The sequence below is a fragment of the Diplotaxodon limnothrissa genome, linkage group LG16 (genome assembly GCF_057381915.1).
Source record: "Diplotaxodon limnothrissa isolate DT_005_m linkage group LG16, D_limnothrissa_male_GT1.1, whole genome shotgun sequence".
Taxonomy (NCBI): domain Eukaryota; kingdom Metazoa; phylum Chordata; class Actinopteri; order Cichliformes; family Cichlidae; genus Diplotaxodon; species Diplotaxodon limnothrissa.
In genome coordinates, this window is record NC_140611.1 from 22,272,573 (window position 1) to 22,297,671 (window position 25,099).

At 40.9% G+C, this 25,099-nt stretch overlaps 2 protein-coding genes across 3 annotated transcripts in view; one reads left to right on the top strand and one right to left on the bottom strand.

The window, feature by feature from the left end:
* Window positions 1-17,414, bottom strand: part of LOC146616165 (ATP-binding cassette sub-family C member 4-like) — a 37,111-nt gene extending 19,697 nt beyond the window's left edge. Inside the window, exons 1-20 of the mRNA XM_085373843.1 lie at window positions 17,189-17,414; window positions 16,617-16,727; window positions 13,847-13,967; window positions 13,524-13,748; window positions 13,348-13,437; window positions 12,811-12,974; window positions 12,583-12,708; window positions 12,151-12,400; window positions 11,947-12,054; window positions 11,622-11,711; window positions 11,086-11,277; window positions 10,865-10,959; window positions 10,696-10,782; window positions 10,522-10,618; window positions 9,179-9,407; window positions 8,849-8,976; window positions 8,662-8,699; window positions 8,276-8,370; window positions 7,707-7,853; window positions 2,110-2,189 (exon numbers count right to left, since the gene is read on the bottom strand). Of these exons, the coding sequence (XP_085229969.1) occupies window positions 2,110-2,189; window positions 7,707-7,853; window positions 8,276-8,370; window positions 8,662-8,699; window positions 8,849-8,976; window positions 9,179-9,407; window positions 10,522-10,618; window positions 10,696-10,782; window positions 10,865-10,959; window positions 11,086-11,277; window positions 11,622-11,711; window positions 11,947-12,054; window positions 12,151-12,400; window positions 12,583-12,708; window positions 12,811-12,974; window positions 13,348-13,437; window positions 13,524-13,748; window positions 13,847-13,967; window positions 16,617-16,727; window positions 17,189-17,262 (2,547 nt within the window). The 5' untranslated portion in view covers window positions 17,263-17,414. The remainder of the gene's footprint in view (window positions 1-2,109; window positions 2,190-7,706; window positions 7,854-8,275; window positions 8,371-8,661; window positions 8,700-8,848; window positions 8,977-9,178; window positions 9,408-10,521; window positions 10,619-10,695; window positions 10,783-10,864; window positions 10,960-11,085; window positions 11,278-11,621; window positions 11,712-11,946; window positions 12,055-12,150; window positions 12,401-12,582; window positions 12,709-12,810; window positions 12,975-13,347; window positions 13,438-13,523; window positions 13,749-13,846; window positions 13,968-16,616; window positions 16,728-17,188) is intronic.
* Window positions 17,415-19,316: 1,902 nt separating this feature from the next.
* LOC146616166 (claudin-10-like) lies at window positions 19,317-24,246 on the top strand. Of its 2 annotated transcripts, none has more exons than XM_085374970.1 (5): window positions 19,317-19,530; window positions 23,472-23,633; window positions 23,709-23,790; window positions 23,880-23,984; window positions 24,090-24,246. In XM_085374970.1, exons 1-5 carry the CDS (start codon window positions 19,317-19,319, stop codon window positions 24,244-24,246), a joined length of 720 nt encoding a protein of 239 aa, XP_085231096.1. The 2 variants fall into 2 exon arrangements, with proteins under 2 accessions (XP_085231096.1, XP_085231095.1); XM_085374969.1 differs by lacking the exon at window positions 19,317-19,530 and adding an exon at window positions 22,545-22,764.
* The last annotated feature ends 853 nt before the right edge of the window (window positions 24,247-25,099 follow it).

Below are 25,099 nucleotides of genomic sequence, written 5' to 3' on the forward strand. Positions count from 1 at the left end.
CTCACACAACGATCCACCCGCCAGTGTTTCTTTAGACAATAGCTGTCTTTTCTCTGCACTTGTGTGCGTGTTCAGCCCTTCAGTGCTTGGTTTGTCTCTGTTTCTTTTTTTGCTCTTTCTCACACGCACACAAAAGGGTTTATTGCCGTAATTTGTTTATTCCCGTCTTTATAAGGAATTAGCGTTGGCAAGAGCAGGCTGGGTCACACTTAAGTCAGCTGGTGTCTTAGTGAAAACATCCGGACAAACTGAATTTTGCCTGGATAAGCAGGGCTATAAATGCAGTGCAGGTCCCAACAGTTGGTGGTGCGACTTGGTCAAGAGCCTTCACACAAAAATCCGCTGAAAGACCCCTGTACTCACCCCCTATTGTCTTGGCCTCCTCCTCTGCCCTCTCTGTGAAAATAGAGGCAACCCAGGATTTAAAGGTCAAGTCCACACAAAAGCTGACAGTTCCCAAAGCCTGAGGTGTTTTTAATTGACATTTCTGTCTTTGTCCCCTGACCATAAAGATGGAAGAGAAAGAGGCTTTTTCCCCAATATACTAAATTACTACTAAATGAGACCTGTGAAAAATAGGGCTCTGGGGTGTAACCAGGTTCCCCCAGCTTGAGGGAATCCCCTTGTTAGGCAGGTTTGGGGGGCAGTGCTGAAGGGCTGTGAAGTGCTTACTCCACCATAGAAAGGAGGGGGGAGAGGCTAAGGCACAAATCCCCACACAGAAGCAGCCTCTCTCCATAGAAAGAGATAAACCAGTTAGGGCATTGTTTATGAAGTTTCACTTTATTCCCTTCTGACAACCATTTAGACAATAACTATGGGGAAACGTCCCTCCACGAATGAGCAACAATAGTGGAGATCAGCAGCTTTTCTCAACAGCTAATACTTTGATAAAAAAAAGAGTGAAAATCTTCCTTCCTGAAAGCATTAAAGGCTGCTCCGTGAAAGACACCTGCAAACAAGAGCAGAAAGCAGCACAAACAAAAGTGCTTTGTCCAAAGGATGCTACCTTTGTCCACTCTAACAATCACATCCCACTTTCAGCTACAGCAAAAGACTAATGCGCACATATCCAGTCTGATTTTGACATGGCCTGGTCTAGATTTTATTTCTTTTACATCAAGACACAGTTAGAAAAAAGAGGAAAGCAGGAGAAATTCAAGTAAAAGTGCACAGCTGAAACCCATCTGTGTTTTATGTCAGGACGTGGTCTACTCTCACTGTTGTTGGTTGGACCTATTGGCCCTCTACAAAAGTTATTATTTTACTTTAACCATTATTCACCTTATTATCAAAATGAGGGGAACTATAGCAGACAAAAAGCTTTTGTGCGTTTATTCTTTTGTGCTTTCAGCATTTAAGATGGCTTTTGTCTACTGTGAGATGGGTATCTGCCACAAACATCATTCAGGCATTGTGGAGGGGGGATTCATTTTCAGCGCGCCTTTGTTCTATTCTTTGGCCCGAACCAAGGAGCCACGCCTGCTCCTCTACCTCGAATTGTGCAGCGAACATTCCCTTCTTTGTGGCGCTAGGTGCATGAGCTGGCTCATCTCCGCAGGGTTTCGTGGGAGATGGCTGTCATGGTGGCAGGGTGGCATTTGGTAACCTAACCTGGGCTTGCATCAGGGTGGCCCTTGGCTAGCAGGTCAATAAGACCTGTTAAGCATTAAGCGAATTGGGCTAAGAGGCGAAAGTCCAGGTGTACTCCTGTAAACACTTCATGTCAGACTTTTTCTCTTTGCCACTCGACACAATATCCTCACTTCACCCTCTCCTGACATTTCCACTATTTTCCCTTCCACATCTGACCCATCATGTGGCTTTATTTCCTCTTTGGTCCCTTTCTCTCTTCCAATCACTTCCTTATTCTCCTTACACATTCTCTGAAGATGCCACTTCTGTTGTGCCACGCTGAGGGAGCCACACCCTCAGCCTATGTGCACACTTTTATTAAATCTGTGCAGGCGCTGGGCTGCGCTGGCGGGTAATCCTACAGTAATTGTTTCCAGATTAGGGGACCCGGACCACAAAGCAGGTTTAGCCAGGCATGAAATGGCCTCCCCATGCTGCTGCGCCAGCAACCAAACCTGCCGAGGTGAGACTCACCTGGATAAAGTCCACAAACGTCCATGGAAGCAGAGAGTCCAGGTAACCGATGTCCTTCGAAAACCTGTTGAGGATTCTTCCTGAGAAAAAGCACAACACAAAAGAACAGATTAAAAAAATATCTCTATAATAGAAACAGCATTTTTCTTATATTGCCAATATTGTTATGCCATTTGTACAACAATAATAGTGCACTTAAGCGAGCTGAAAAAATAAGCAATTCCTTGAATATTTATCATATTAAGTTTTTTACTGTTACAGGTTCAGATATGACATTCGGAGCAACAAATCTAAACCAAATGCAGATCTGCTTTATCCATTAACTACTCTGCATTCATAAAAACAATATTTTGTTAGTTTCAATTCCGTTCGTGTCTTTAGACTATTAAGCAACTGTTATCAGAGTCCCCTTAATAGAACAGAGGTTACATACAGTGTGATATCAAATGGAAAACACAGGCCTATCTAGATTAAACAATGAATCATTATTTATCTAGTGATTCATAAAGACTGTCCTACTCTTGGCTGAATACACGAGGGAACCTTTTGTTAGGGAACAAAAGGCCAACAGAAGCTGCGTACCTGCCTTTATGTTCTGACTGGCAGTGTCAGTGACGTTAATTGAGTTGCCTCCAATCTGCTCGGTCGTTCATTATTTTGGCTAGTGCTCTGCAGGTGCTGTGGCAGCCCCTTATTGTTACTCCTTTAGTAACTTTGCTCCACTATTCTGATCCCACAGCACATAAGATTACACTCCAGCTGCTTTCACACACTGTGTACTGCAGGGTCACTGATAGCCAATCCCCAAAGCACACTTCCTTAAAGGCAGGCAAGACAGAAAGGCTTTTACTATCTCCGTCCCTGAAGGAAGACCCCTGGTTCTCAGAGGCAGACAACAGGTACCAGAGCAGCGGCAGCACTGCCACAGCTTGAACTCTTCTAAGGTCAAAAGACACAAACAATCTGCAGTGTGCCTAAAATACGGCCATGATGTTTGTTAATGTATTTAGGAGAGCAGCTGTATTCCACTATGACAAATGGCTATGCACACAGTAATATCTGTCTGACGACAATGTAAATAAAGCAGTACTCACAAAATGCAGGGTGCAACCCCTGATAGAGTTAAACAAACCAATACAGGCATGCAGATGAGTTTATCTAGGCTCACAGAATACACCATGGAATAGGGTGTGACTTGGTAAAAGAAAAGAGAAAGGAAACACTGAGCAACATGGTGGCAGAATGTGGTGGCATGGCACTCTGGAGGCGTGGTGGAGCCATGGCACGGCTGACCTAAAACTTGCCTCCGAGCCTCTTAGTCAGTCCTACGGAGGTGGGCCCTGTAATCACCTCTCTCCACGGCCGTAAGCAGCTTACAGCTTTATCCAAAATGCCGCTCCTGCCTAAAAACATGCATGCAGACGAGGCCGGGCTCCCCATAACAGCCATTGCAAAAACCCAGCCAGAGCATTATTCCCCGCAACAACCCAGCAATGCTCCAAATCAGCACTGATTCAAAGTCAAGTGGCGTAAGCATGTTGTACACTTGGAGGCAGACTAATCTTATTCACAGTGTGAGTGCCCCTTTAGCATACAGACATCCCGAGGGGAGGGTTCAAGCAAGGGGGTAGAGCGCTTACTATACCAATGCAGAATTTCACTGCTTTAGTCTGGAAATAAGGGGGGAGTACTTGTCAAACTGTGTTTGTGAAAGCTCCAATAATATTTTACGTAATTTTACTGTCTAAGCCATAGATGACCCAAATTCATGCATATCTGACAAACAATGCCAATAAGAAAAGGATAGGTTTCTCTGGGTTACATCATACAATGGTTAGAGGGTGCTAGAGCAGAGAACATCAGTCAGCTATCAGCTGTTTGACAAGCGGCTCAGTTAACACAGAGTTTCAGAGGGGATGAAGTAAAGAGCCTTCTCCATCCTGCACAGACTATAGAGGGGATACATTACAGTGATGCAGTTACACAAAGACATTCACTGCATGGAAATGCCTATGAGGTAAGATCGGTGTGGGACAATGGCTTCAATCACTCTGGGTGGTTGTCAACAATATCACCTATTGTGTGCAGAGGGGTATAGACGTTTCAGGATATCAGCAGCATTAGTATCAAACAATTTCTCATGCTTTAAGACTCCAGGGGTGATTTGCACCACTTTTCAGGCTCAGGAAATATCAAACCCTCCCAACTAAGGTGGCCTCTTAGGTGGAGATATTAGGTGAGAAGGGCCCCCAATCACACTTAAAGAAGTGGAACAGTGGGGTCCGGCTAGAGCGGGGCGTGTGGCAAATCGCTGTTCCCTGTAAACATCAAGATAAGGAGACGACTCAGAGCCGCTCCATGTGTGGGCCCCAGTGCAGTTGGAGGGGCCCTTCAGTGAGACAAGTGTGATAATGAAGAAATACTAGGGAGGGGGCTGCCAAGGCTGGAGGTGGCACGGCTCACCTGCACTTCCATGAAGGGCCCGGAGGCCTGGGGCAGCCTCCCACCGCCGGCGCCTTGCTGCCAATACTAATACATTCTAAATCCATTCTCTTCGCTCACACCGCCAGGCTCCTGCAATCTCCTCTCCTTCCCTTTCATGCAATTAAATAGTGGAAGTGCAGAGCGAGGGGGAGCCCTATCAGCCATACTGCACACACACACACGGCTCCATCTCCACATTCAATTTACACACTTCGATATCATCATCCTCTCTGCAGTACTTCCTTCACTTCACTCCTAACACTCTTGCATCCCAGACCTGAAATACAGACATTAAAAACATTGCCTCTGTGGACACAATTAGAATCTCACATCAGTGACTACAGAAGATCTAATGTTCACTGCGTCAACAGCAACACCCAGCTCTGAGATGGCCCACTATGCTGATGGGAGACAGGGCTGTGGATGTGTGTCTGTGCATGTGTTGACTGAAACTCCACTCCTCGACTGTGCTGATGAGCTGAAGCCCTGGCCTGCAGTCTCTGAGGGGATTAGCCCACTCAATGACACTAAATTACAGGGATCAACATCAGCTCAACACATCCACCGCTGTCTGTGCTGCTCTAAATGGATCACCTTTGGATGAACAGCTGCAATAAGACTGTACACATTACTCAAACGGGGCAACATGAATATTTAAAGCCATTTAAAATAATAAAACGGAGGAAAAAGCTGCTTGTGGTTTCTGTCATCTCTAAAATTATCAAAGAGTACTGTCACAACGCGAAAAAGAGTTTTAATCACTGAAAGCACCAACTTGGAAATCAACTATGTCTGTGCAGCACAAAAGATAACACAGTCACAGATTTAAATGGCGCAGTGGTATTCAGTGGCAGATACAGAAGAGCCACAATACCTCTCCGTCAATCATAATTCACCACAGCTGTACTCCATTGTTATAAACCACATTCACAGAATAACAAATAAGACCTTTGTGCAGCGACGCTTGAAATGGTAACCTTTAACTCTGAGGACGGCTATCAAACACCGGGCCTGTTCAGCAGCAGCAGCAGCAGCAGCAGCAGCAGCAGCGCACCTATCACTTACACATGTAAACAGCTGTCAAATCCTTAACAACACATGTGCACACAGTTACAAATCACTCACACTTACGACAAGACAGTAGTGAATGTAAACGCTGTGATGGAAGTGGCAGGGTGTTTTTTTTTTAAAGAACAAAAGTGTTTAGACAGAAAGAAAACATTAGGAAGGGAAGAAGAGGAGCTGACAACAGCTGCTTTTGTCATGATGCTTTTTTACTTGAGGTAATAAATTAATTAAAAATACATAACAAAAGAAGGGGGGGGGGGGGGGTAAAATATAAGTACGTTGAATTTATTTACACAGTGCAAATAAAAATACTGATATATATTTTCTTAATTTATTGCTGACTGAATGGAGGAAAAAGGAAACGCAGACTCTGGGATAGTTGTGTGTGTGTGTGTGTGTGTGTGTGTGTGTGTGTGTGTGTGTGTGTGTGTGTGTGTGTGTGTGTGTGTGTGTGTGTGTGTGTAAATCCAGTCAAACATAGTGTTGTTTGCCAGACTAGCAACCGAGCTGTAATGACTGGACTGGTCACACAATGGTTACTGATAGCAGCACAACAGCGATCAGATAGCAGTGTCTGTTAAGCCTCTCCTTTGCTGCGCTATTAAACAGATTATTACATTATTCAAAGTGTTTGTTCTCCTCCTGTGCATAGATTACCGAGCAAGGCACACCCAGATAAGCTGCCAGGTAGTCCAATGCATAACACAACGGCGGCAGTAAAAACAAAAGTCAAAGATTAAGACACGCGGTGTTTGCTCCAAACACAGCTTTGCAAAGAAAAGCTTTGTCGCTACACCCACTTCTAATGCTAGCAGAAACCACAAGCTCCTGAACACCCTCAAATCATATTTAGACTTGTGTTACCAGCTTATTATGACTCATTATACAGATACAAGTTCCCCTTCTTGTTGAGAATTCCCACCCAAGCTGATTGTGTTGTACACGCATGTCACTATGAGGAGATTAGGCAGAGTAATTATCTACTGACGGGTGAACAATGCTCCAGAAAAATTAAAGTTATCAAAGTGGGCCACTTGACAGTTGACTTTGGATATGAATGACAGATTGTAGTGACATTACTTCACCTAATTAAAACAGGTCTTTAATTAATGCACTAATATTATGGAGATAAATTATGGAGAAGAGGGGAAAAAAAGCTAATTTAAGCAAATCTTGAATTATCCACTCACATTCATTGACGCCTATTTAAAAAAAATAAAGAAAAAAGAACTGCTTCCCTCCCTGAGTAAAGTCAGACACGTTTGGAGTGTTTGCTCACTTTTAAAATGACGTCCATCTGCCAGCTTTAGTGACCCAGCAGCTCCAGCCTACAAAGCTAATGAAATAATCAACATTTCTGATACAGCGCACAAAGCAAATATGTCTCTATTTACACTTCTTTATAATCCACACGCAACACCGTCCAAGATCTACTGCAAACACCATATATTCAATCTGATTGTTTGCTGTTTTTGTTCAGGCTCACAATGAAATAGATAGCAGTTTCTTTGCTGGTTCTAAGTACATTATGGCTAAAAAATGAAGTCATATCACCACCGTTTTGACACAATTAACATCTTGCTTGCACAGTCTTTACCTGCCAGCAGTGACTTTTACAAGCATTTCATTTTAAACTTCTTTATTATTATTATACATCTTAGATAAATATTTATGAGTTGTTTATATTGTTTATTCACATTAAATAAAACATGACTGTTTAAAAACCTAACATGGGAAAAACATCTTAATTAAGCAGATTAAAATATTAATTAAAAATAAAAAACAAAACATGAATGTATAAATGATTACATCATAAGAAACCTGATAGCCATGACAAATTATAGAGGATAAAGAAAAGTATTTGAATGTTTTTAAGTGGATGAAAACATGACAAAGTAAGGAGCAGTCTGCTCTCTAGTGGCCAGATGTTCCAGCAACGACTGGATGCAGGTCCTTCTGGATATAAACATCTCATATCACTGACCATGCTATAAAAAAGGCTATGTCATTAAAATGTGAACGCGAAAGGCTGGTGAGCCACTTACCAATTGGGTTGATGTCAAAAAAACGTATTGGCGTCCGGAGGATGGCGTTAAACATGTTGTTGTGAAGGGTCTGGGCCGAGCTCACCAGGACATTGAAGAAGATCAGACTGCGTACGAAGCCAAACACAACTGAAGTGGCTGTTAAACCTGACAAAAATACAAAAACTAACATCAGCACAGCATAGTCTTATCCTTGTGCTTGTTCTGTGATTAGCTATGCATTTCAAGTGACATTGTTGAGCATACTGTACGCACAAAAACACATTTTTTTCCTCTTCATTTGTGTTTTTTTTTTTTTCATTTGCTTGAATGCTGATTTACCACTGTGAGCACAAAGCCTGAGCGAGTGAAGAGGCTGAGAGTCACAAGGAGGCAATCGGAGCAATCCAACGGCAGAGAACAAGAAAGGCACTGCTATCTCGCTGTACAGCTGAGGCCCATGTACACATACACTGGGCCTTGAAGGCCTTGGGCTACAGCCAAAGAACTGTGGATCTGTTCATTGAATGGCTGCGGTATTCAGAGATTCAGGAGTACACAAAAAGCAATATGCGCTCAGTGAGCTTCACCTGCGTAAACACCTAGGTACAGGTCAAGGTCCAGCTGCCGAGGGAAGCTGCCATTGAGGTGCTCGGTCACACTGATGTGCTTCTGTTCAGAGGCCCTGTCGAGTCAAGTCACAAAAGAAACAAAAATCCACAAGGACAAATAAACACAACAAAGGAATAAAGCTGCAACGTGAAGGCACTACACAACACACATTCCTCCCATCTCGAAGCACAAGGTCAGTTTCAACAAGTGACAGATAAAGTCAAGAAAGACAGTTTTGTTCACTTATGTTCTATTAAACCATTTTCAGTCCTGGTAAATGCGCCCAGTTCACTTATGAATCCCATTATTTGATTTTTTTTTAATTACTTAATGTATTTATTTTTGCAAAAAAACAAATCCTCACCAGCACGCAAGCCACCAGTCCTGCAGAACAAATGTAAGCTAAAAAAACAAAACAAAACATAGATGTTTTTAGGTCAAACATTAAGAAAACAACAAAACTGCTAATGTCACTACAAATAATCTTATGTTAAAAATTAATAATCCTTTGTATTTTTGCAATAATGATAGAAAGTAAAAAGTAAACTCACATGTGCAAGGGCATTCAATAAAATGAGGACCAAGAGGACCAGGAAGTTAGCACCTGCCATGAAATATTTCACATACATATGGAGGCCGACGTTGCCTTCAAAGCGGCTTTCCTCCTTTGTTGGTTGCACTACCTAGAAATAGACACTAGTGTCAATTCCAGTCATCTAGCAACACTTCAAAGCAGGCTGTAGTGAACGGTAAGCAGGAAAAGTTAGCTTCTCCTGCACTCTAGTGGCTTAAAGGATGCACAGCAGGCAGGCACATGAGGAGTTTTATACATGCCTGGTTAAAAACCTTTTTCCAATTAAAATCTAGTGCTTTACATACACCTACCATTGCAAGTGGCTCTGTTCCCTCAATCAAAGAGTAACGAGAGGAAGAAAGGGAAGACATAGATGAGTTGTCAGAGAGTGCGTGGGGGAGGCCGGAGACGGGGCCTGAGAGAGGAGTGGTGTTCTGCCTCTGCTCGTCCTGGTCCTTATCCTCCTTGAGCAGAGAGGTGAAATCTAGTCCAGAGCCCTGCAACTCACTGTAGGTCCCTCGGGCCACCATCTGGCCCTGACAGAGAGAAAAGAAATGCAGTTAATAACGGCATAGCTGATTTATATTGTCATAAAGATTCTGTAGGCAACATAAAATGTAGGCTCAAGAAAATGTACTACTGCTAATATTACCAATAACAAACTCGTAGACAAAGAAATTAACAGTTTTGGCTTCTTTTTTTTTTTTTTTTTTTGGCATTTTAACTTATTTTTAACTTATTTTCCTCAAAGTCAAAAAATGTATTGCAAAAGGGCAACAGTGTTGCAAAAAACCAAACTATTACGAAACACTCCTGTTAAAGTAGAAAAGTACATTGTGCCTTTTGCCTAGCTTTAATGCTAGTTTAATGCTAATCAATATAATATTACATTGAACATGGCCATGCATACTAATTAGATGGCAGGAATTCATAAATTTCATCTTTAAATGGAGATATTAAGTACAAAAAAAGGAGCAGAAGTTCATTTTTTTAGGTTGATTTTATTTTTTCTTTGTTTTAAAACATAATAATTTGGGGTATAGAACTGTTGAAGTGTTAGCGAGCTTTTAAATACAATACATCATACAAAATAACAAACTTTTAGCAGTGGCCAAAATCTATGTCTAATAATACAAACTGTGATTAAAACTCCTTGAACGGCGGATGTACTGGTTATCATATTATTAGTTCAGTTCATCCCTTTTCAGATTATGAAACGTTTTTCCAATCGAACTCAGAGATTTTTGCCACTGACTCTGTTGCACATGTTCTCCTGGAAGTTCCTTTGCTAAATATATAGAGGAGAGTTATTAAATCAAGTGTGTAAACTGATTGGCTAAAATTTGCAACACACAATTTACACCTAATCGCGCTGATATTTAACACCAAAAAAGCCTGTCATACTTTTTGTGCTTGATACTGACATGAACTTATTCCCCCTGTGGTTAGAAAACAGCCCAACTTTTATAAATCACCCAAAAAACTAAACACAAATGCAATTTTTCCCTGTTTACTGGCCCTGGCCCTAAATGCACTGACACCCTGCCATGTGACTGGATGATTAGACGTTTGCATTCATGAGAAGTTACATAAGTGTACCTAATAAAGTTGCTGATATTTTGTATTTTAAATCAAAACTCAAGCTCACACCTCCTTTAAGACGACGATCTGATCGGCAGCCTTCAGATACTGTAGCTGATGAGTAACCAGGATACGAGGCTTCTTCCTCAGAAGTCCACAAATACACCTGCAGAGAAGAAATAACATGAAAAACTGCCAACTTCTTTTCACAAACAACAGTAAGATGCTGGCAACAGGACTTACTCCTCAAAGAGGTGCCGGCCCACCTCAGCATCCACAGCACTGAGAGGGTCATCAAGCAAATAGATATCTGCATCCTGGTACACTGCTCTAAAAAGACGCACACACAGACTTTATCTCTGTCACTGTTACCAAATAAGCCGGCATTTTTCTGTATTGTTGTCCAGCACACCTTGCTAAGCTGACCCTTGCCTTCTGTCCTCCGCTGAGATTGGCCCCTCTGTCCCCGACAATCGCCAGGTCACCACCTGGCAGCAGGTCCATGTCCTGATCAGGGTACAAAAGCAACTTTTCCCAACATTCCCATTTGCACCAGAGTACTGAAAGCCAAAATAGCTCTAACTTTGCTACAAGACTGTATTATTGACAAGCATGCTTCAAGGTGATTCTCACTCTCTTTAGGGCACAGGCTCTCAGTACTCTATCATACTTCTTGAGGTTGAGCTCCTTGCCAAAAAGGATGTTGCTTCGAATTGTACCAGGTAAAATCCAGGGTTGCTGAGAAGTGTATGTAAGCTCTCCTTTGACTTTGATGACACCACTTTCCTGGCTCAGTTCTCCCAGTATGGCACTGAGGAGCGAGGACTGAAATGCACAAACAAAAAATTAGGTTTAAACTGCAATATTTACATTTTGGGAAATACCTTTAAAATCGCTTTCTTGCTCAGAGAACTCAGCATGGAACTGGAGTCGAGAGGCCTAGCAAACCTACAAAAACTGTTTCCCAATTAGGGAGGACATTTTAGTATGTATGTATTAAACAAGCATCATATACTAATAAGGAAACTTAAGAGGCAGGGTTTCTGCTGTGAAATTGGTGGTAAACACAACAGATTTTCAGTAAGAAGTATTTAGAGTTACCTAACCCATGTCAGGCTCATGGTCATGTGTGTGCTTCACTAAATCTGAGACTTGACAACAGACCTGACCTTTCCAGCTCCAACAGGTCCAATTACTGCCAGGAGCTGCTCTGATCTCACTGCGAAAGACACGTTCTGCAAGGTTGGAGTTTCAAGAGTCTGTAAGAAAAAGTAAGCCAGTTTGAACATCGGTGTGTGTAGTAAATACACAACAATTAATTTAATTCTTGGTTCACCTACTATGCATAGCTCAAAACCACAAATTTGTCTCACAAGCATCGCAGCTGGTGTAGCATAGTGTATAATACTAGCTATGCTTCGAGGGCTCAAAAGATTGCATGCGATACATATTTAGGATGAGAGGGAAAGACGCATTTCCCAAAATGTTTCCTACCTTATTCCAGTAGCATATTAAGTCCTGAATTTTCACCATGCAGTCCTTCTTCTCTGCCACAGGAAGGCCAAGATGCTGAGGAGCAACTTCATCCAGCAGAAGAAATTGCTTACAAGAATAGTAGATTATTTGTTTTAGTTTTTATACAAAGTAATCAGAACACACTACTGGAAAATATATAGCCTCTAACTGTAATATATTTACTTTAATCCTTTCTATGCTGATGAGAGACTCAGAGACCTTCTCTATGGCACAGGGGAAAAAAAGCGTGATGGTGAGTCGCACTGCCCCGTAGAGGGAAACTGCCATGAACACTCTGCTGGCAGACAACTTGTTCCCTGTTAGTACATAAACGCAGATGGTGACAAAGATGATGACCTTGCTGGCTGCAAAGAAAGACGCCATGTTCAGGCCACGCAGGTAAGAGCTTTTCATGATCTTAGAGATTTCCATTCTGTGGAAAACAAAATAGGATGGCAGTGTTTGGCACAGTTTTTATTTTATTGCACTTTACAGTAATCTTCCTTCTAACTCACTCTAATATTCATATTAAAAAATAACTTTACAATATCACACTTGAACCTCTACAGGTAGACATTTGGAGGCTGAATATGTATATTGTTAGATCAACTGTACCTTCTGACCTCATCCACCAGCGCACCAAAAGGCTTCTCCCACCCGTACATCTTTATAACTCGGATCCCAGAAATGACTTCACTCATTGTGCGAATTCTCTCATCTGTTAAGACTGCTGTTTCAGCCCTAAGAGAAAAACTGAAACTATGGAATCAATGCAACACAACACGTGGAGGAAAAACAGCACATGTATGGCATGTTTAATGAATCTGGCAAAAGACTTCAAACCTCAGTCTTGAGAACAAACGTCCAAACATGGTCTGTACTGGCATCATAAAGAAGAAGACAGCCATTCCCGCGAGACACGACGGGCCGATCGCATACAACAACAATATTATCACAGACACTGCTTGCAGGGGACCAATCCACAGAAAGTGCAAGTATAATGTGACCTGTAAGAAAAGCATAAGCAGAAATATTGCAAAGGCAAAGAGAGTAAGGTCATCTATAATGCAAGTCAAAAGAAAAACATTAACTCAAAGATACAAGATAATAAATCCCTGCAGAAAAACCTACGTAAGGCTATAACTTCGTGTTTCTCTTTTAACACCAACACTCAAATAAATACAATGGACAAAATAATAGAAACACCTGTCAGTATATTACAGTATAGTTCAGCAGCACCACACAGCAGAGACTTCAAAATAATCAAAATAAATCAATCAATCAATATATGTATAAAACAGTTCCAAGCAAAATTTAGCAATATAGCTTTCAGGAAGGTAGCATTTAAACTGGAAGCTGAGTGCAGATATTTTCATTCACCTCGTCAAACTTGTTGACATCATTGGATAAGAGGTTCACAATCTGTCCTGTAGTTGTTTTGGCCAGTGCTGAGCTGTTAAGACACAGAGCCTTTGCGGAACAAAGGTGTAAGTTCAATTTACCACGGCAGAATTCAGAGGATGGCATTTATTTGCGGGCATATCATAATGACTCGCCTTTCGATAGATCATATGGCACACGGCCACGCGAATCTTCATCCCAGCTCGTTGAACGTGGTAGAAATAGAGATGGTGAAGGACAGTCAGACTGATGGTTGAGAGTGAGATGCCTGCAGCGTAGATGTACGCCTCAGAGACCGCAGGTGAGTTAGCTGGGTCGTAGCTCTCAAAGTACTCGATCAGCTTTCCAAGTAGCACTGGCTGAATGACTTTGATGACTTCCTGATAGCAAAGGGAATGTAAAACAGAAATGTCAGTGTATTTTACATTTTAAAGCTTCTCACTTCTTGCTGTGCACTTTCATTGTTACTTTGATATACCTCTATAAAGATGTACGATCCAATGAGCAAGTATGATTTCCAATAGCACTCAATGAGGGCCTTGGTAAGTTTAGGCGACCGTAAATCGTTTGCGGCCTGTTGAATTTCTTGATTCCAGTACCTTTGAAATGTGTCGGAAAATAGAAAGAAAACCAATTAATACTCCTGATAGGAAGATTTTCAAAGCCAGTAATAAAGCAATACACTGCTGGTGATTCCCCAGGAAAGAAGCAAAATCAATTTCTACTTAGTGTATTTTAAGAGAAGAGTGAAGGATTATAATTGTTAATTTATATTGCTCATACTAACTAACCAGGTATGGATCACTATTATCGCTATTATCACTACTGCTGATACATAATATTAACAATAAATACAATGCTACACAATGTGAACAGTATGTGGCATACACACTGCATAGCTGTCTGGATTTTACACGCTCACATCCTGTCATATCAACCTGAGACATAAACAAAGGTAAAAAGCAGGAGCAGGTTCGTGAATCCAGCTGCGGCTTTATCCACCATCAACCTCGGCCCTCTCAAAATGTATTTAACATTGCACAAAAAACTGTTCAGTTATTCTTATCCTCTCCAAACAATTCCAACAGAGTTCAACAATTCACTATTTCACAACCAATGTGAATGTAGCCTTGGTGACCTGCCAATAAGGTTCTTATGACCTCCTTACCTTGTCTGGCCCACTTCCCTGCTCATGTTTACTTTAATTTCAAATTTTGTCAAGAAGCTAGACAAAAACCATCTGGTCATTCTTACTCTGTTCTTCTATTAGAGTGGTTACTGTAACACCCCTTATTGTTACATACTAAGACTTTGCTCTCAATGCTTAATTCCAGGCCAGTCATCAGGCCCTCCTTGACATCAATGCCACATCGGCGTTTGTAGTAAAGAGAAGAATTCACCACTCAACTTTCTGCTAGTACTCTAAAATGCCATATGCACCAGACAAAGGTGCACTCTTTTCCAATAGCAGAATACCCAGCTGCGTAAAAGCCAACCAGAGATTCATGAAGGTCCCTGCCACTTCCTGGCACCTCTTTAATTGGACATCACCGATTTATGGGAGGGACTGCCCCCTGTGAGAGTGTTTGGCATTAAGGTTGACATTGTGCTTGGAGGTGAGCCCACCTATATATAGATAGCACTACTTCTCCATCTCCCACATGAGACCAAGCTCCTTACCCATGCTGCTCTTTAGCCAAATACTTGATTGTAAAAATCACTGTCTTCAGAAAAGCCTTGACATTATTAGATGTTTGTAAGATGCTAATGAAGGGATGAAACATCATTCTTCTAAAATACATGCTAAAGAGAAAGTTTCACATTTTAAAATAAGTTTAATTGAGTTGAGATCTGTTGACTCTGAATGGTTTTTATACTCATCAAATTATTCACTGATCCTTTGAGCACTATGGATACTCATTGTGGAAAAGACCATTCCCATCAGGATTGCCTAAGACGGTCACTTAGATTAACTTTGCACTAATTTACCCTTCCCTCTGCAGGTAAGTAAACCAAGCCAGGAAAATCCCAGATCCCCTGAATGCAAGGTAAAACGTTTAGGTCAGTGCATTTGTTTTGGGCAACAGCAGACATACCCTCTGTCAAGAATATTTAACCATATCCCTTTATTCCTCATCTCTGCAGACCAGTGCTTATGGATTCTGCACCGCTTAACTCTCAGATTTACAGATTGATTTCTGCACTGCAACTTTATAAAACACTGTTTGCAGACTGTTTTTCAAACACAGTCTGATCCTGTATTGACATTCTCGGTCTTCTGAGGAACACCTGCTCATGTATCACACTAACGCTTAAACATCTGCGGCGTACAAAAGAGTGCTGTCAACCATAACTTTTATGCCCTCAGAACTACCATCTAAATATAGATGGGCCCATCTCCAGGGCACACTTTTGATGCCAAACTTCGTCAAAGGGGGCAGCCTCTCCACACACACAGGGGTTTTAGCAGTGGAGAAGGGAGTCATTTCAATCCAACTGGTACTTCCCAGGAGTGTGCAGCTCTAGCTTCAATATATAGTAGTTCAGAGTACTGGAAGTGAACAAGGTCCTGAATGCCAAATGCTGACATTTGCGCAGAAAAAAAATTGTAGTGAGTGTTACCATAAGCTGGATGTTTCTACAGTTTTAAGCTGACATTTTCACTGCCATTTCCACAATCACTGATGCTGGCAGCAAGAAAGGCCCAAAGGTGGTTTGTGTCTGTCCTCTTCAAAAGCTCTGAAATGGAAGTGAACACCAGCAGGGAAGTGGGTCAGTCAAGGTAAAGAGGTCACAAGGGCCTAGTTGACACTGGCAGGCCACAAAAGCTGGAACGGCAGTGTTTGTAAAACCCACTCCATGAAGAGTTGCTCAGAGAGGACAAGCATGATAGAACGGCCTTTTGTGCTATCTAATAAAATGTCACAGGATACAGTACCGGAGAATAAAGCAAAAATGATGGCAAATGTGAATGTGAGTTCTGTTCATGACCCTGGTTCTGTGCTGTAATACTCGACCTGATATGAAGGCGGGAGTTGCTGAAAAGTCGGAACCGTTGTCTGAATCAGTGTTTGAATTTATTAGCACGTGAGACTGTTCAGTTAGTACTTTGTATAGCTTGACTTTCAGTGGAATCACTGTTAAAAAAGGGTGCCTTTATTACAATGAGGGAAAACTGGTAGACTGATTCTATAAGAAGCACCAAACAAAAACCTTGAGTACAATCAGACATAATAAATTTAAACCACCTCTGTAGTTCCTCTCCAAGTCGATCAGATGCATCCTCCGGGAGAACTTTGTACATGTCATCCTCTTGCAGCTTCCTTCTGTATCCAATTCTGAACAAGGGATTTAGCCAACTAAAGGAAAAGTAAACAGAAGCAACTTTTTTAGGCATAATTTTGTTTTATTTTGTTTACATTTTAAAGTCATAAGTAAATACAGTACTTTTTTTTTAATCACACCACATTTATGCTTTTTAATACACACATATTGTCCTAGTTTAAATAGCTGCATGTATATAGTACATATAATGTAAATAAAATGGGTTAATTAAAAAACTGATGCTAATTCTCCATTATTACACATTACTTGTCATTGCATCACTGATATTTCAACTTTACGGCACTTTACTCTAGAACAACTCTTATTTTCAACACCACGTAACAAACTTCACTCGGTAACCGTGTGGTTTATTCAAGGGATGGACCTTGAATAACCATGGACAGGCCTCATTGGGTGGTCACAAACTGTCAGACAGGAGAGCTCTTCACTCGGTTAATGTCACAGAAAGCTGTCAGCGTGAGGCCGGTTTTCTTACCAGAAGAAAATCTTGGAGAGAAGATTAGCTGAAGCCGAAGGATTATCTTTCGCCTCCTTCCGCGGAGGTTCCATGACCCAAACAGAAAAAGCAACCTGGAGACAGTCTCTGCCTGCTGTGTGGCAGAGGGGTTGTCGATAAACAATGAGAAGTGGAAACACTGACTGAGCAGCTGAGCAGCTGGGGTAGACTCCGACTACTGTCAATACTACACCTACCGACGTCCAGCACGGGATTATCCCAGGTGGCTGTCAGCCGGTTTGGCTGTGATGAGCGCGGACGATGCGTGGCCCGCCCACTGTATGCAGATTGGCTGATACAAGAGTCCATTACAAGGCTCCCTCTGCTTCATATGAGAAACATTTTTCTTTGCTGTCTGTTACAGATCCCAAGAGGGGATGGTGTCATGTTGTACCTTGTAGTAAATAGTATAATGTATCGCTCAGTAGTTCAGAGATCATGCACCCATTGTACATGATGACTCTTCTTTATGAATCTACAGTGCATTCAATTAAATGGTCAATAACGGAAAACACTGGGAGGAATAACTAAGTAGTACACGTTTATTTGAGTATTGTACGTCAACTTTAATACATTTTTTTAAGTAATCGAGTACACAAAACATACTTACAGTTATTCAACAGCTGAAGCAACTTTTTAGATTCACAATTCTGTTGTGAACCTCTGTTCTGTTTTCACATAATAGGTTGGAATAATATATCTTTCAATCGTTTCTAAGATAAGTTTTCTAAAATGCACATTACACATTTTTGACATGTGACAAGCTACAAAATACAGAATCTAAGAAGTGACCAGTGTCCAATTCAGAAGTCTCATGGTCACTGTGGCTTAAGATGTTAACTTATCAGAAGGTCGGTGGCTTGAATGCTCCTTGAGTGTTCTTTGGCATCTAAATAATGTCCTCTGGCAGGGTAGTGAACCATGAGTTGTTTCTGATGCATCCATCAGAGTGTGGGAATGTTAGGTTCAAAGCACTTAGGCACAGAAAAAGGTGCCTATGCAGATGAAGCTACAAAGCACTTGTAGCTACAAAGCACTTTGAGTATTCAAATTAACTAGAAAAGTGCTCTAATAGGTGCCAGTCCATTCGAGTTTTTATCTAAACTATTTATCAAATTATCTCAATTCAGTACAAGAGCAAAAATTAAGCAGGGAAAGTGCCAGGCCTTTGTGTTTTTTTCCAGCCCCTCTCATTTATCTGGTAATCATTTGGAAACGACCGGCCTCAACTAGACTAAAATTTCTAACTGCATATAAAGTAAGCAAAACCTGCTCCAACTTTAGCAGCTGAAACATGCAGTAAACATAGATTATTTTTTTAATTTTATATTTTTTAAGAGCATTTGTTGATAATATGCATTTTAATTATAGTAGGTATCATACTTCTATCAGATAGTTTCAGTAGTCATTTACACTGCTCATGCAATGAAGGTGGGACTTGTAACAGCTGATAAAAGGGCAACACTGGGCACAGTTTAGGGCTGACTGTTGTTATTATTGGCTCATCTCATTTCCAGAGGGAAGCTTTAATCTGACTCTTATGTCAACATGACTTGGCAGGAGTGGCTTTATGCCTGAACTTTTAGTCAATAGGTTGATTTAGTATTGGAATGAACACATATCAGTTTTTTTCTTCTTTTTTCTGTTTTAGATAAGTCTGACAGATTTCTCTTGAGTGAAACCAGGAGACATGACAAACAACATATATGTTAAAATGAGCTTGCAAATCATTAGACATTCAGTTGCTAAACAGAAGCAGATGAACAAGAACTGGACTTTGTCACTTTGACTTTCATTTTGTTAGGATTACTGATTACTCTTTTATTATTTTTTATGTTAATGTGTCACTTGACAGTATTTTTAGATGAAAACCTGGACAAACTAAGTGAGATTTTCTCAGAGTCCCTTTCAAAATGTAATGCTTAACTGCCCACTTCCTTTACTCTTTGCGTCCACCCCTCAGCTCTGGATGTGCAGGCAAGATGTTTTGTCTGTTAATCATCTCAGTGAAACACATGTCCACGGTGTAATTTGCTAGCCTGAAAGGATTTTTATTTCTTCTTTCTTGAGGCTACTAAAAGACTGCTAACATACCTTAACCCAACAAATGTCAGGCTTGCAGATTTTGGCATTCCTCTGTGGTGTGGCTGGGTTAGGAGCCACTATCGGTGCCACAGTGTCCAATGAATGGAGGGCCACCAGCCGGGCTTCCTCAGTCATCACAGCAACGTGGGTGCTCCAGGGTCTGTGGAACAACTGTGCTGGAAATGCCATTGGATCTCTGCACTGCAGACCACATCATACTATCTTACAGCTAGAAGGTTAGATCAGAAATCTTATATTTCCCAAACAGCCAGAACATCTATGTTTATGGTTAAATAACACATGCATTATGTTGATAATCTTTTTGAGCTATAAATTTATGGTAAGGTACAGTGTGGATACTGCGGAATTGCTTCTTTAAATAGTCTTGATGTGTGGTGACTAAGTGAAACAAATGTGTCACTTTTTGTCTATTGGCAAATCTATCAGCAAAGTCCTCAAAATTCTTTAAAAGGTGAAATTCAAAAATGTATTTGAATTTTTTTTTAATGGAATTTTGTAAGATATGCACTTTTTATTATTTTCTTTTTCATGGAAGCATGCATTCAGTATCTGTCACAGTAGATTATGTAACACAGTCTCTGAACTCTATCTTTTGTTATTTCTGTTGCTAACATTTTTTTAGCCACAAGTACAGTTGATTGATTTCCATTAAAATGGGCCCTTAATACAAAGCAATCAAACAGTTAATTCAATTGACAATTTGCATTTCAGAGACCGATTGTGGCAAATGTGTAAATGTGTAACCTCTTTGTAGGAAATGTCAAACTGGGTGTCTCTGGGGTCCAGGTACAGGGGAAATAACCCAAGACATGTAAGCACTAACAGGCGAGAAAGACAGAAAACGACAGCATAGGTCTAAAATAAGCATAAAATACTAAAATAACTAAAATGCTTTACTTTCTCACAATGGAAAGAAACAAAAAAAAATTCAAAGAAAATGCATTTAAGTTATGTCTATAACATACCAAAATTAATTATGTTTAATCCTTTTTTTTTTTTTGTTTGTTTGCCACATATTATCAGTATTACCAGTTTCATATTTATTTTTCCACATTCTACAAAATATCGACAAAAATAATCCCAGAAAGGATGGGTGGGAAAAAAACTCAAGGTCCCTCCATATGAAGGTGGGAGATACTAGTGTACAGCCACCAGGTGGAGCTGTAATTCACATACTGAATTCAGTTGGCCTTTGTCAAAGACACCCTGATCGCCCTTTTGTTCATCTCCTATAAACACATTTCTGTTGACTCAAGGGACATTCGTCTGAGGTAAGACATCAGAGAGAATGCCATGTTGTTAATAAGTTATCTAAATGCGGCTATTTTAAGTGCATGAGGAAGTGGTGGTAACTGTTGCCTATACTGTTCGTGACTTCCCAGTGCAAGGTGAAAAATATAAGGTATCTTTTAAAATGTTTGTTTGTATTTGTTCAATGAATTAAATTTTATTTATACAGCTCCAAATCACAACAACAGTCACCTCCCCACATAGCAGACAGGTCTGGCCTGGATCTGGTGTCAAGTCGGCACTGCGGGCTGACTTCTGGCATGGTAAGTGGTATGTCATCCAGATATGGGCCAGGCCTGGCGCAGATGGCACTGTTTATGTGATGGCATGCCACATCTGGCCCGCTTATGGTTTGGTTTATGTGGCCTAGGCTCATAGAAAACAGGTCTTCCCCAGATCTGGCATCAAGCTGGCACTTCTGACTGGCTGGTATCATGGAAGGGTGTATGTCCACCAGATGTGGGCCAGTTCTGGCAATGATGGCACTATTTATATTCCTATTTTCCTATTTTAGTTCGAAGACCCAAATGCCATGTTGCAATACTATACTGCTGTGGTAACCAACATTTCAAATGCAGGTTTGACAGGTTTGTGAGTGTACACTTTATCCAAAACCTAGTGAGAGTTTGCTCGCGTTTACCACTGGGTGGCTGTAGCTCAGGCGGTACAGCAGGTCACATACTAATCAGACGGTTAGTGGTTTGATCCCTGGATCCTCCAGTCTCCATGTCAAGAGTGGGAATGTGCATGGAAGTAGTTAAGAAGTGCTCAGTTTAGAGAAAGTGTGTGATTGGGTGAATGAGCATGTTGTATAGAGCACTTTGAGTAATCTGAGAGAGTAGGAAAGTGCTATATAAGAATCAGTCCATTCATTGAGTTTTGTCATGTTACTTTTGCACTGTTGTGTTCTGGCACATGTTGTTATTACTTGGCTTGATTAAGGTACACATTAGGCTGACATCTGGGGCCAGAGCTGAAACTGTTCTGGGCCAGCACAGGGCCAGCAGTGTGTCTGCAACTGGCCTTGTGCTGGCCCATGTTTGGGCCACCTCTGGTAAACCAGATCTGGGCCACCAAAGGGACGTTATTCTTTGCGGTATGTGGGCCACGTGTAAGCACATTGTGTGGGCCAGATCCGGGCCATACCAATTTTGCTATGTGGGTCAAGGTTCTTTATATTGTAAGGTAGACCCTGAAATAATACATACAGAGAAAAACCCAACAATCATATCATCCGCTATGAGCAAGCACTTGGGCAACAGTGGGAAGGAAAAACTCCCTTTTAACAAGAAGAAACCTCCAGCAGAACCAGGCTCAGGGAGGGGTGGCCATCTGCCGTGACTAGCTGGGGTGAAGAGAGGAAGACAGGACAAAAGACATGCTGTGGAAGAGAGCCAGAGATCAATAATAACTAATACACCTGCCCTGCCCGACTCTGCGCAAACAATCCTGCTCTAAATATGTAAAAAAAAATTTACTATGTCGTCAATATTTTTACTTATTAATAAAACTATTTAAATAGTGCCCCTCGTGTCTACTGCAGTCCGCATAAAACACACACATACCTGCAGCTACCTAGAAACTGTGCTTGAGGATGTGTGCTAAGCTTAATTTTAAACCCTTTTGTGAGATCATCGCAGTTCAACTTTTCAGGACTCTCAGTCACCAACAGCAGGACTGCGAGTCACAGTGACGTGTACCGTGGGTGGAAAACACTATAAAGGACCACTGGCCACCTGTTGAAGTTTAAGGCCAAACTCCTCCCTTCCCAATATAACAGTTCACAACACATTAACTGTAATCACAGCCTATTCATTGAACCTACTTGTGCCAAGAGCCTAGCTACATTTTCAACAAGTCTCAGGGAAGCATTCGTCCATTTCAGGTCCCATCAATTTAACTGCCAGCCACAGTAAAGTGGAGGATTCTTCTCAGCATTATGAGCAGCATGTTTCAGGAGATTGTTGCCTTTTTTTTCTCTACCGCTGGGTGGATACTGGAGTCTTCTACCTTGCCGACTGACTACTGGAAGGTGTCTTCAGATGATGGATCAGTCATTACCACAGCTTCCTACTGGTCAAATCTTTGGAAGACCTGTGTGACTGATTCAACAGGAGTATCCAACTGCAAAGAATTTATCTCGATGCTGGCACTGGATGGTCAGCTGTTCTTATTATACACCTATCATTTATCTTGGATTTTACTAGTATGCTGGATTCATTTAAACCATAGGTCTCAACTTCTGTTTATTTATTGTTAGTGTGTGTATATATATGTTCGTATGCTTCCTAATACCATAGTATATGATAGCATCTTAAGACTTTTCAAATGCTCTTTTAACCTAATTTTCTGTGTTTTTATTGATCCTTTGTCATTTTCCTTAATGTGCTTAAACCTCTGCTCTTTTTATCTTTAAATCATTTTTTGAAAATTCACGTTGAAGCTTATTGCTACATCGGAATAATTCAAACCCTAAAGCCAGTCTCCAACTCATTTACCGTCTAATATGTCAATGTTTAGCCTTAGTTCTCAGAACCTGAAAACAATAAAGAAGATTTACTGGGAACCTCAGGGAGTTTTGTTCACGGCTGACTAGTTTCAGTGGTTAGCTTCCAGGCTAATGTTTGCCTCGAAATTACATTTCAATGGCATTTTTTTCACCCAAAGAAGCAGACACACTAACACAAAGTAGCAGAAACCACTTAAGGTTACTCATGACAAATTGTTTTTCTTACTTTATGTGTTAAGTTGGCCACGAGGTCAGTAGCTCATTGACCTTGTGGTCCAGACCACAAAAAAGAAGCATAGTGCAAAAAGACTCCTGTGGTTGCATTTAAGTAGTAAGATTTTTGTTTTATGCCTGTAGGTTACCTCATAGCTTGCAGGGCACTCATGATTTCCGCCGTCATTCTGGGCTTTTTCGGCTCTATATTTGCCCTTGTGGGAATGAAGTGCACAAAAATTGGAGGATCTGACAAAAACAAAGCGAGGATTGCCTGTTTTGCCGGTGTGCATTTCATTCTTAGTGGTAAGTATAGATGAACCATTTGAGCAAGAGCACATTCAGCAGTTTAAGATAATTAACATTTCCCTTTTTACTCAGGCCTGTGCTCACTCTCATCCTGCTCCATCTATGCGCACCGGATAACATCAGAATTTTTTGATCCAATGTTTATCGCGCAAAAGTAAGGAGCATGTTTGCCCTACAGAGTCTTTTAATGTGGCTTGATTAAAGACATAAACATTATCATTAAATTTTACTGTTTGTCTCTAGGTATGAACTTGGAGCTGCTCTCTTTATTGGCTGGGGTGGATCTGTCCTCTGTATTCTCGGGGGCACCATGTTATGCTTCTCCATTGCAGGTTCTTTTACCAGTAGGTTAGTAAGTAAGACTTACGCATGAGCACATTTTACAGGCCACTGTTTGTTGAATTATAATGGTTTTTGGCATGTAAAAATTAAGCTATGTCTTTTTCTTCACAGCAAAAGAGAGGTAAACTATATCTACAGAGGCGCTGCCTCACATTCTCGTATCTCCTCCTACCCAAAAGGGCAGGCGAAGTCTGTAAATCAGAGGCTAACTCCAGACAACAGCACCTCCTCCAGGATCCAGCACTTTGATAAGAATGTTTATGTGTGACAAATGTGAATATACTTTTGGTTAAAGCCACGTTTGGGTACTAGAAGATATATTAATTGTTAATTATAGCACAGTCTGTGTGACTTTGTGGTGTTGGTCAAACAACAGTTGAATGTACTGATATTGATTCATATCTCACCAGGAAATCAGTGTCAAATCCTTACATGTTTTTTGAAGCTGGATCTTTTTTTCTTGTTTTTATGATACAGTTTACTCTCTGGACTTGGGGGGGATCAATAAATCAAAAACATTTGGCCCACAACAGAGATTTCTAATCAAATGCTTGCATCATTTTCTATTTTTGGAGCTTTTTTATGGCGATGAGCACGTTCTATTTATGTACAAAATTGGATTTGTTGGTTATGTCTTTAGCTGTATAGCTTCTGCGTGTCTGTCATTAATCTGTAATGACCGCAATTAAAATGATGACAGACACCCATTTATCTTGTTGAATATGACGTAACCATAAACAACCTTTGTAGTGTACAAACTTGTAGAGGGTAAAAAAACATGCTGAAATGTTTGGTGAATTATGAGCATTCTTGGTTCCTTAGCACATTGCTCTGTTTAGTTAAAACATGTTAAAGTAAATACAACTAAGTTGCAGCAAATTCTGTGTCTGTGGGGTTTTTTTTTATTTTTTGTTTTTTTTTAAGTGATTACCTCAGGTCAACAGAGTATTATTATGAGCTATTCTGTTCTGTCATCTTCCCTTTCCTATTCAAATTATGTGCTAATATGCTTGAGAAACGAGCAAGGTGTAAACATGATGAAGCCTTTTAAGTACATCTAAATATTGCTACAGCAATAATCAATACAGTCGTTTGAAATATCTACAGGAGAAGGTATGATC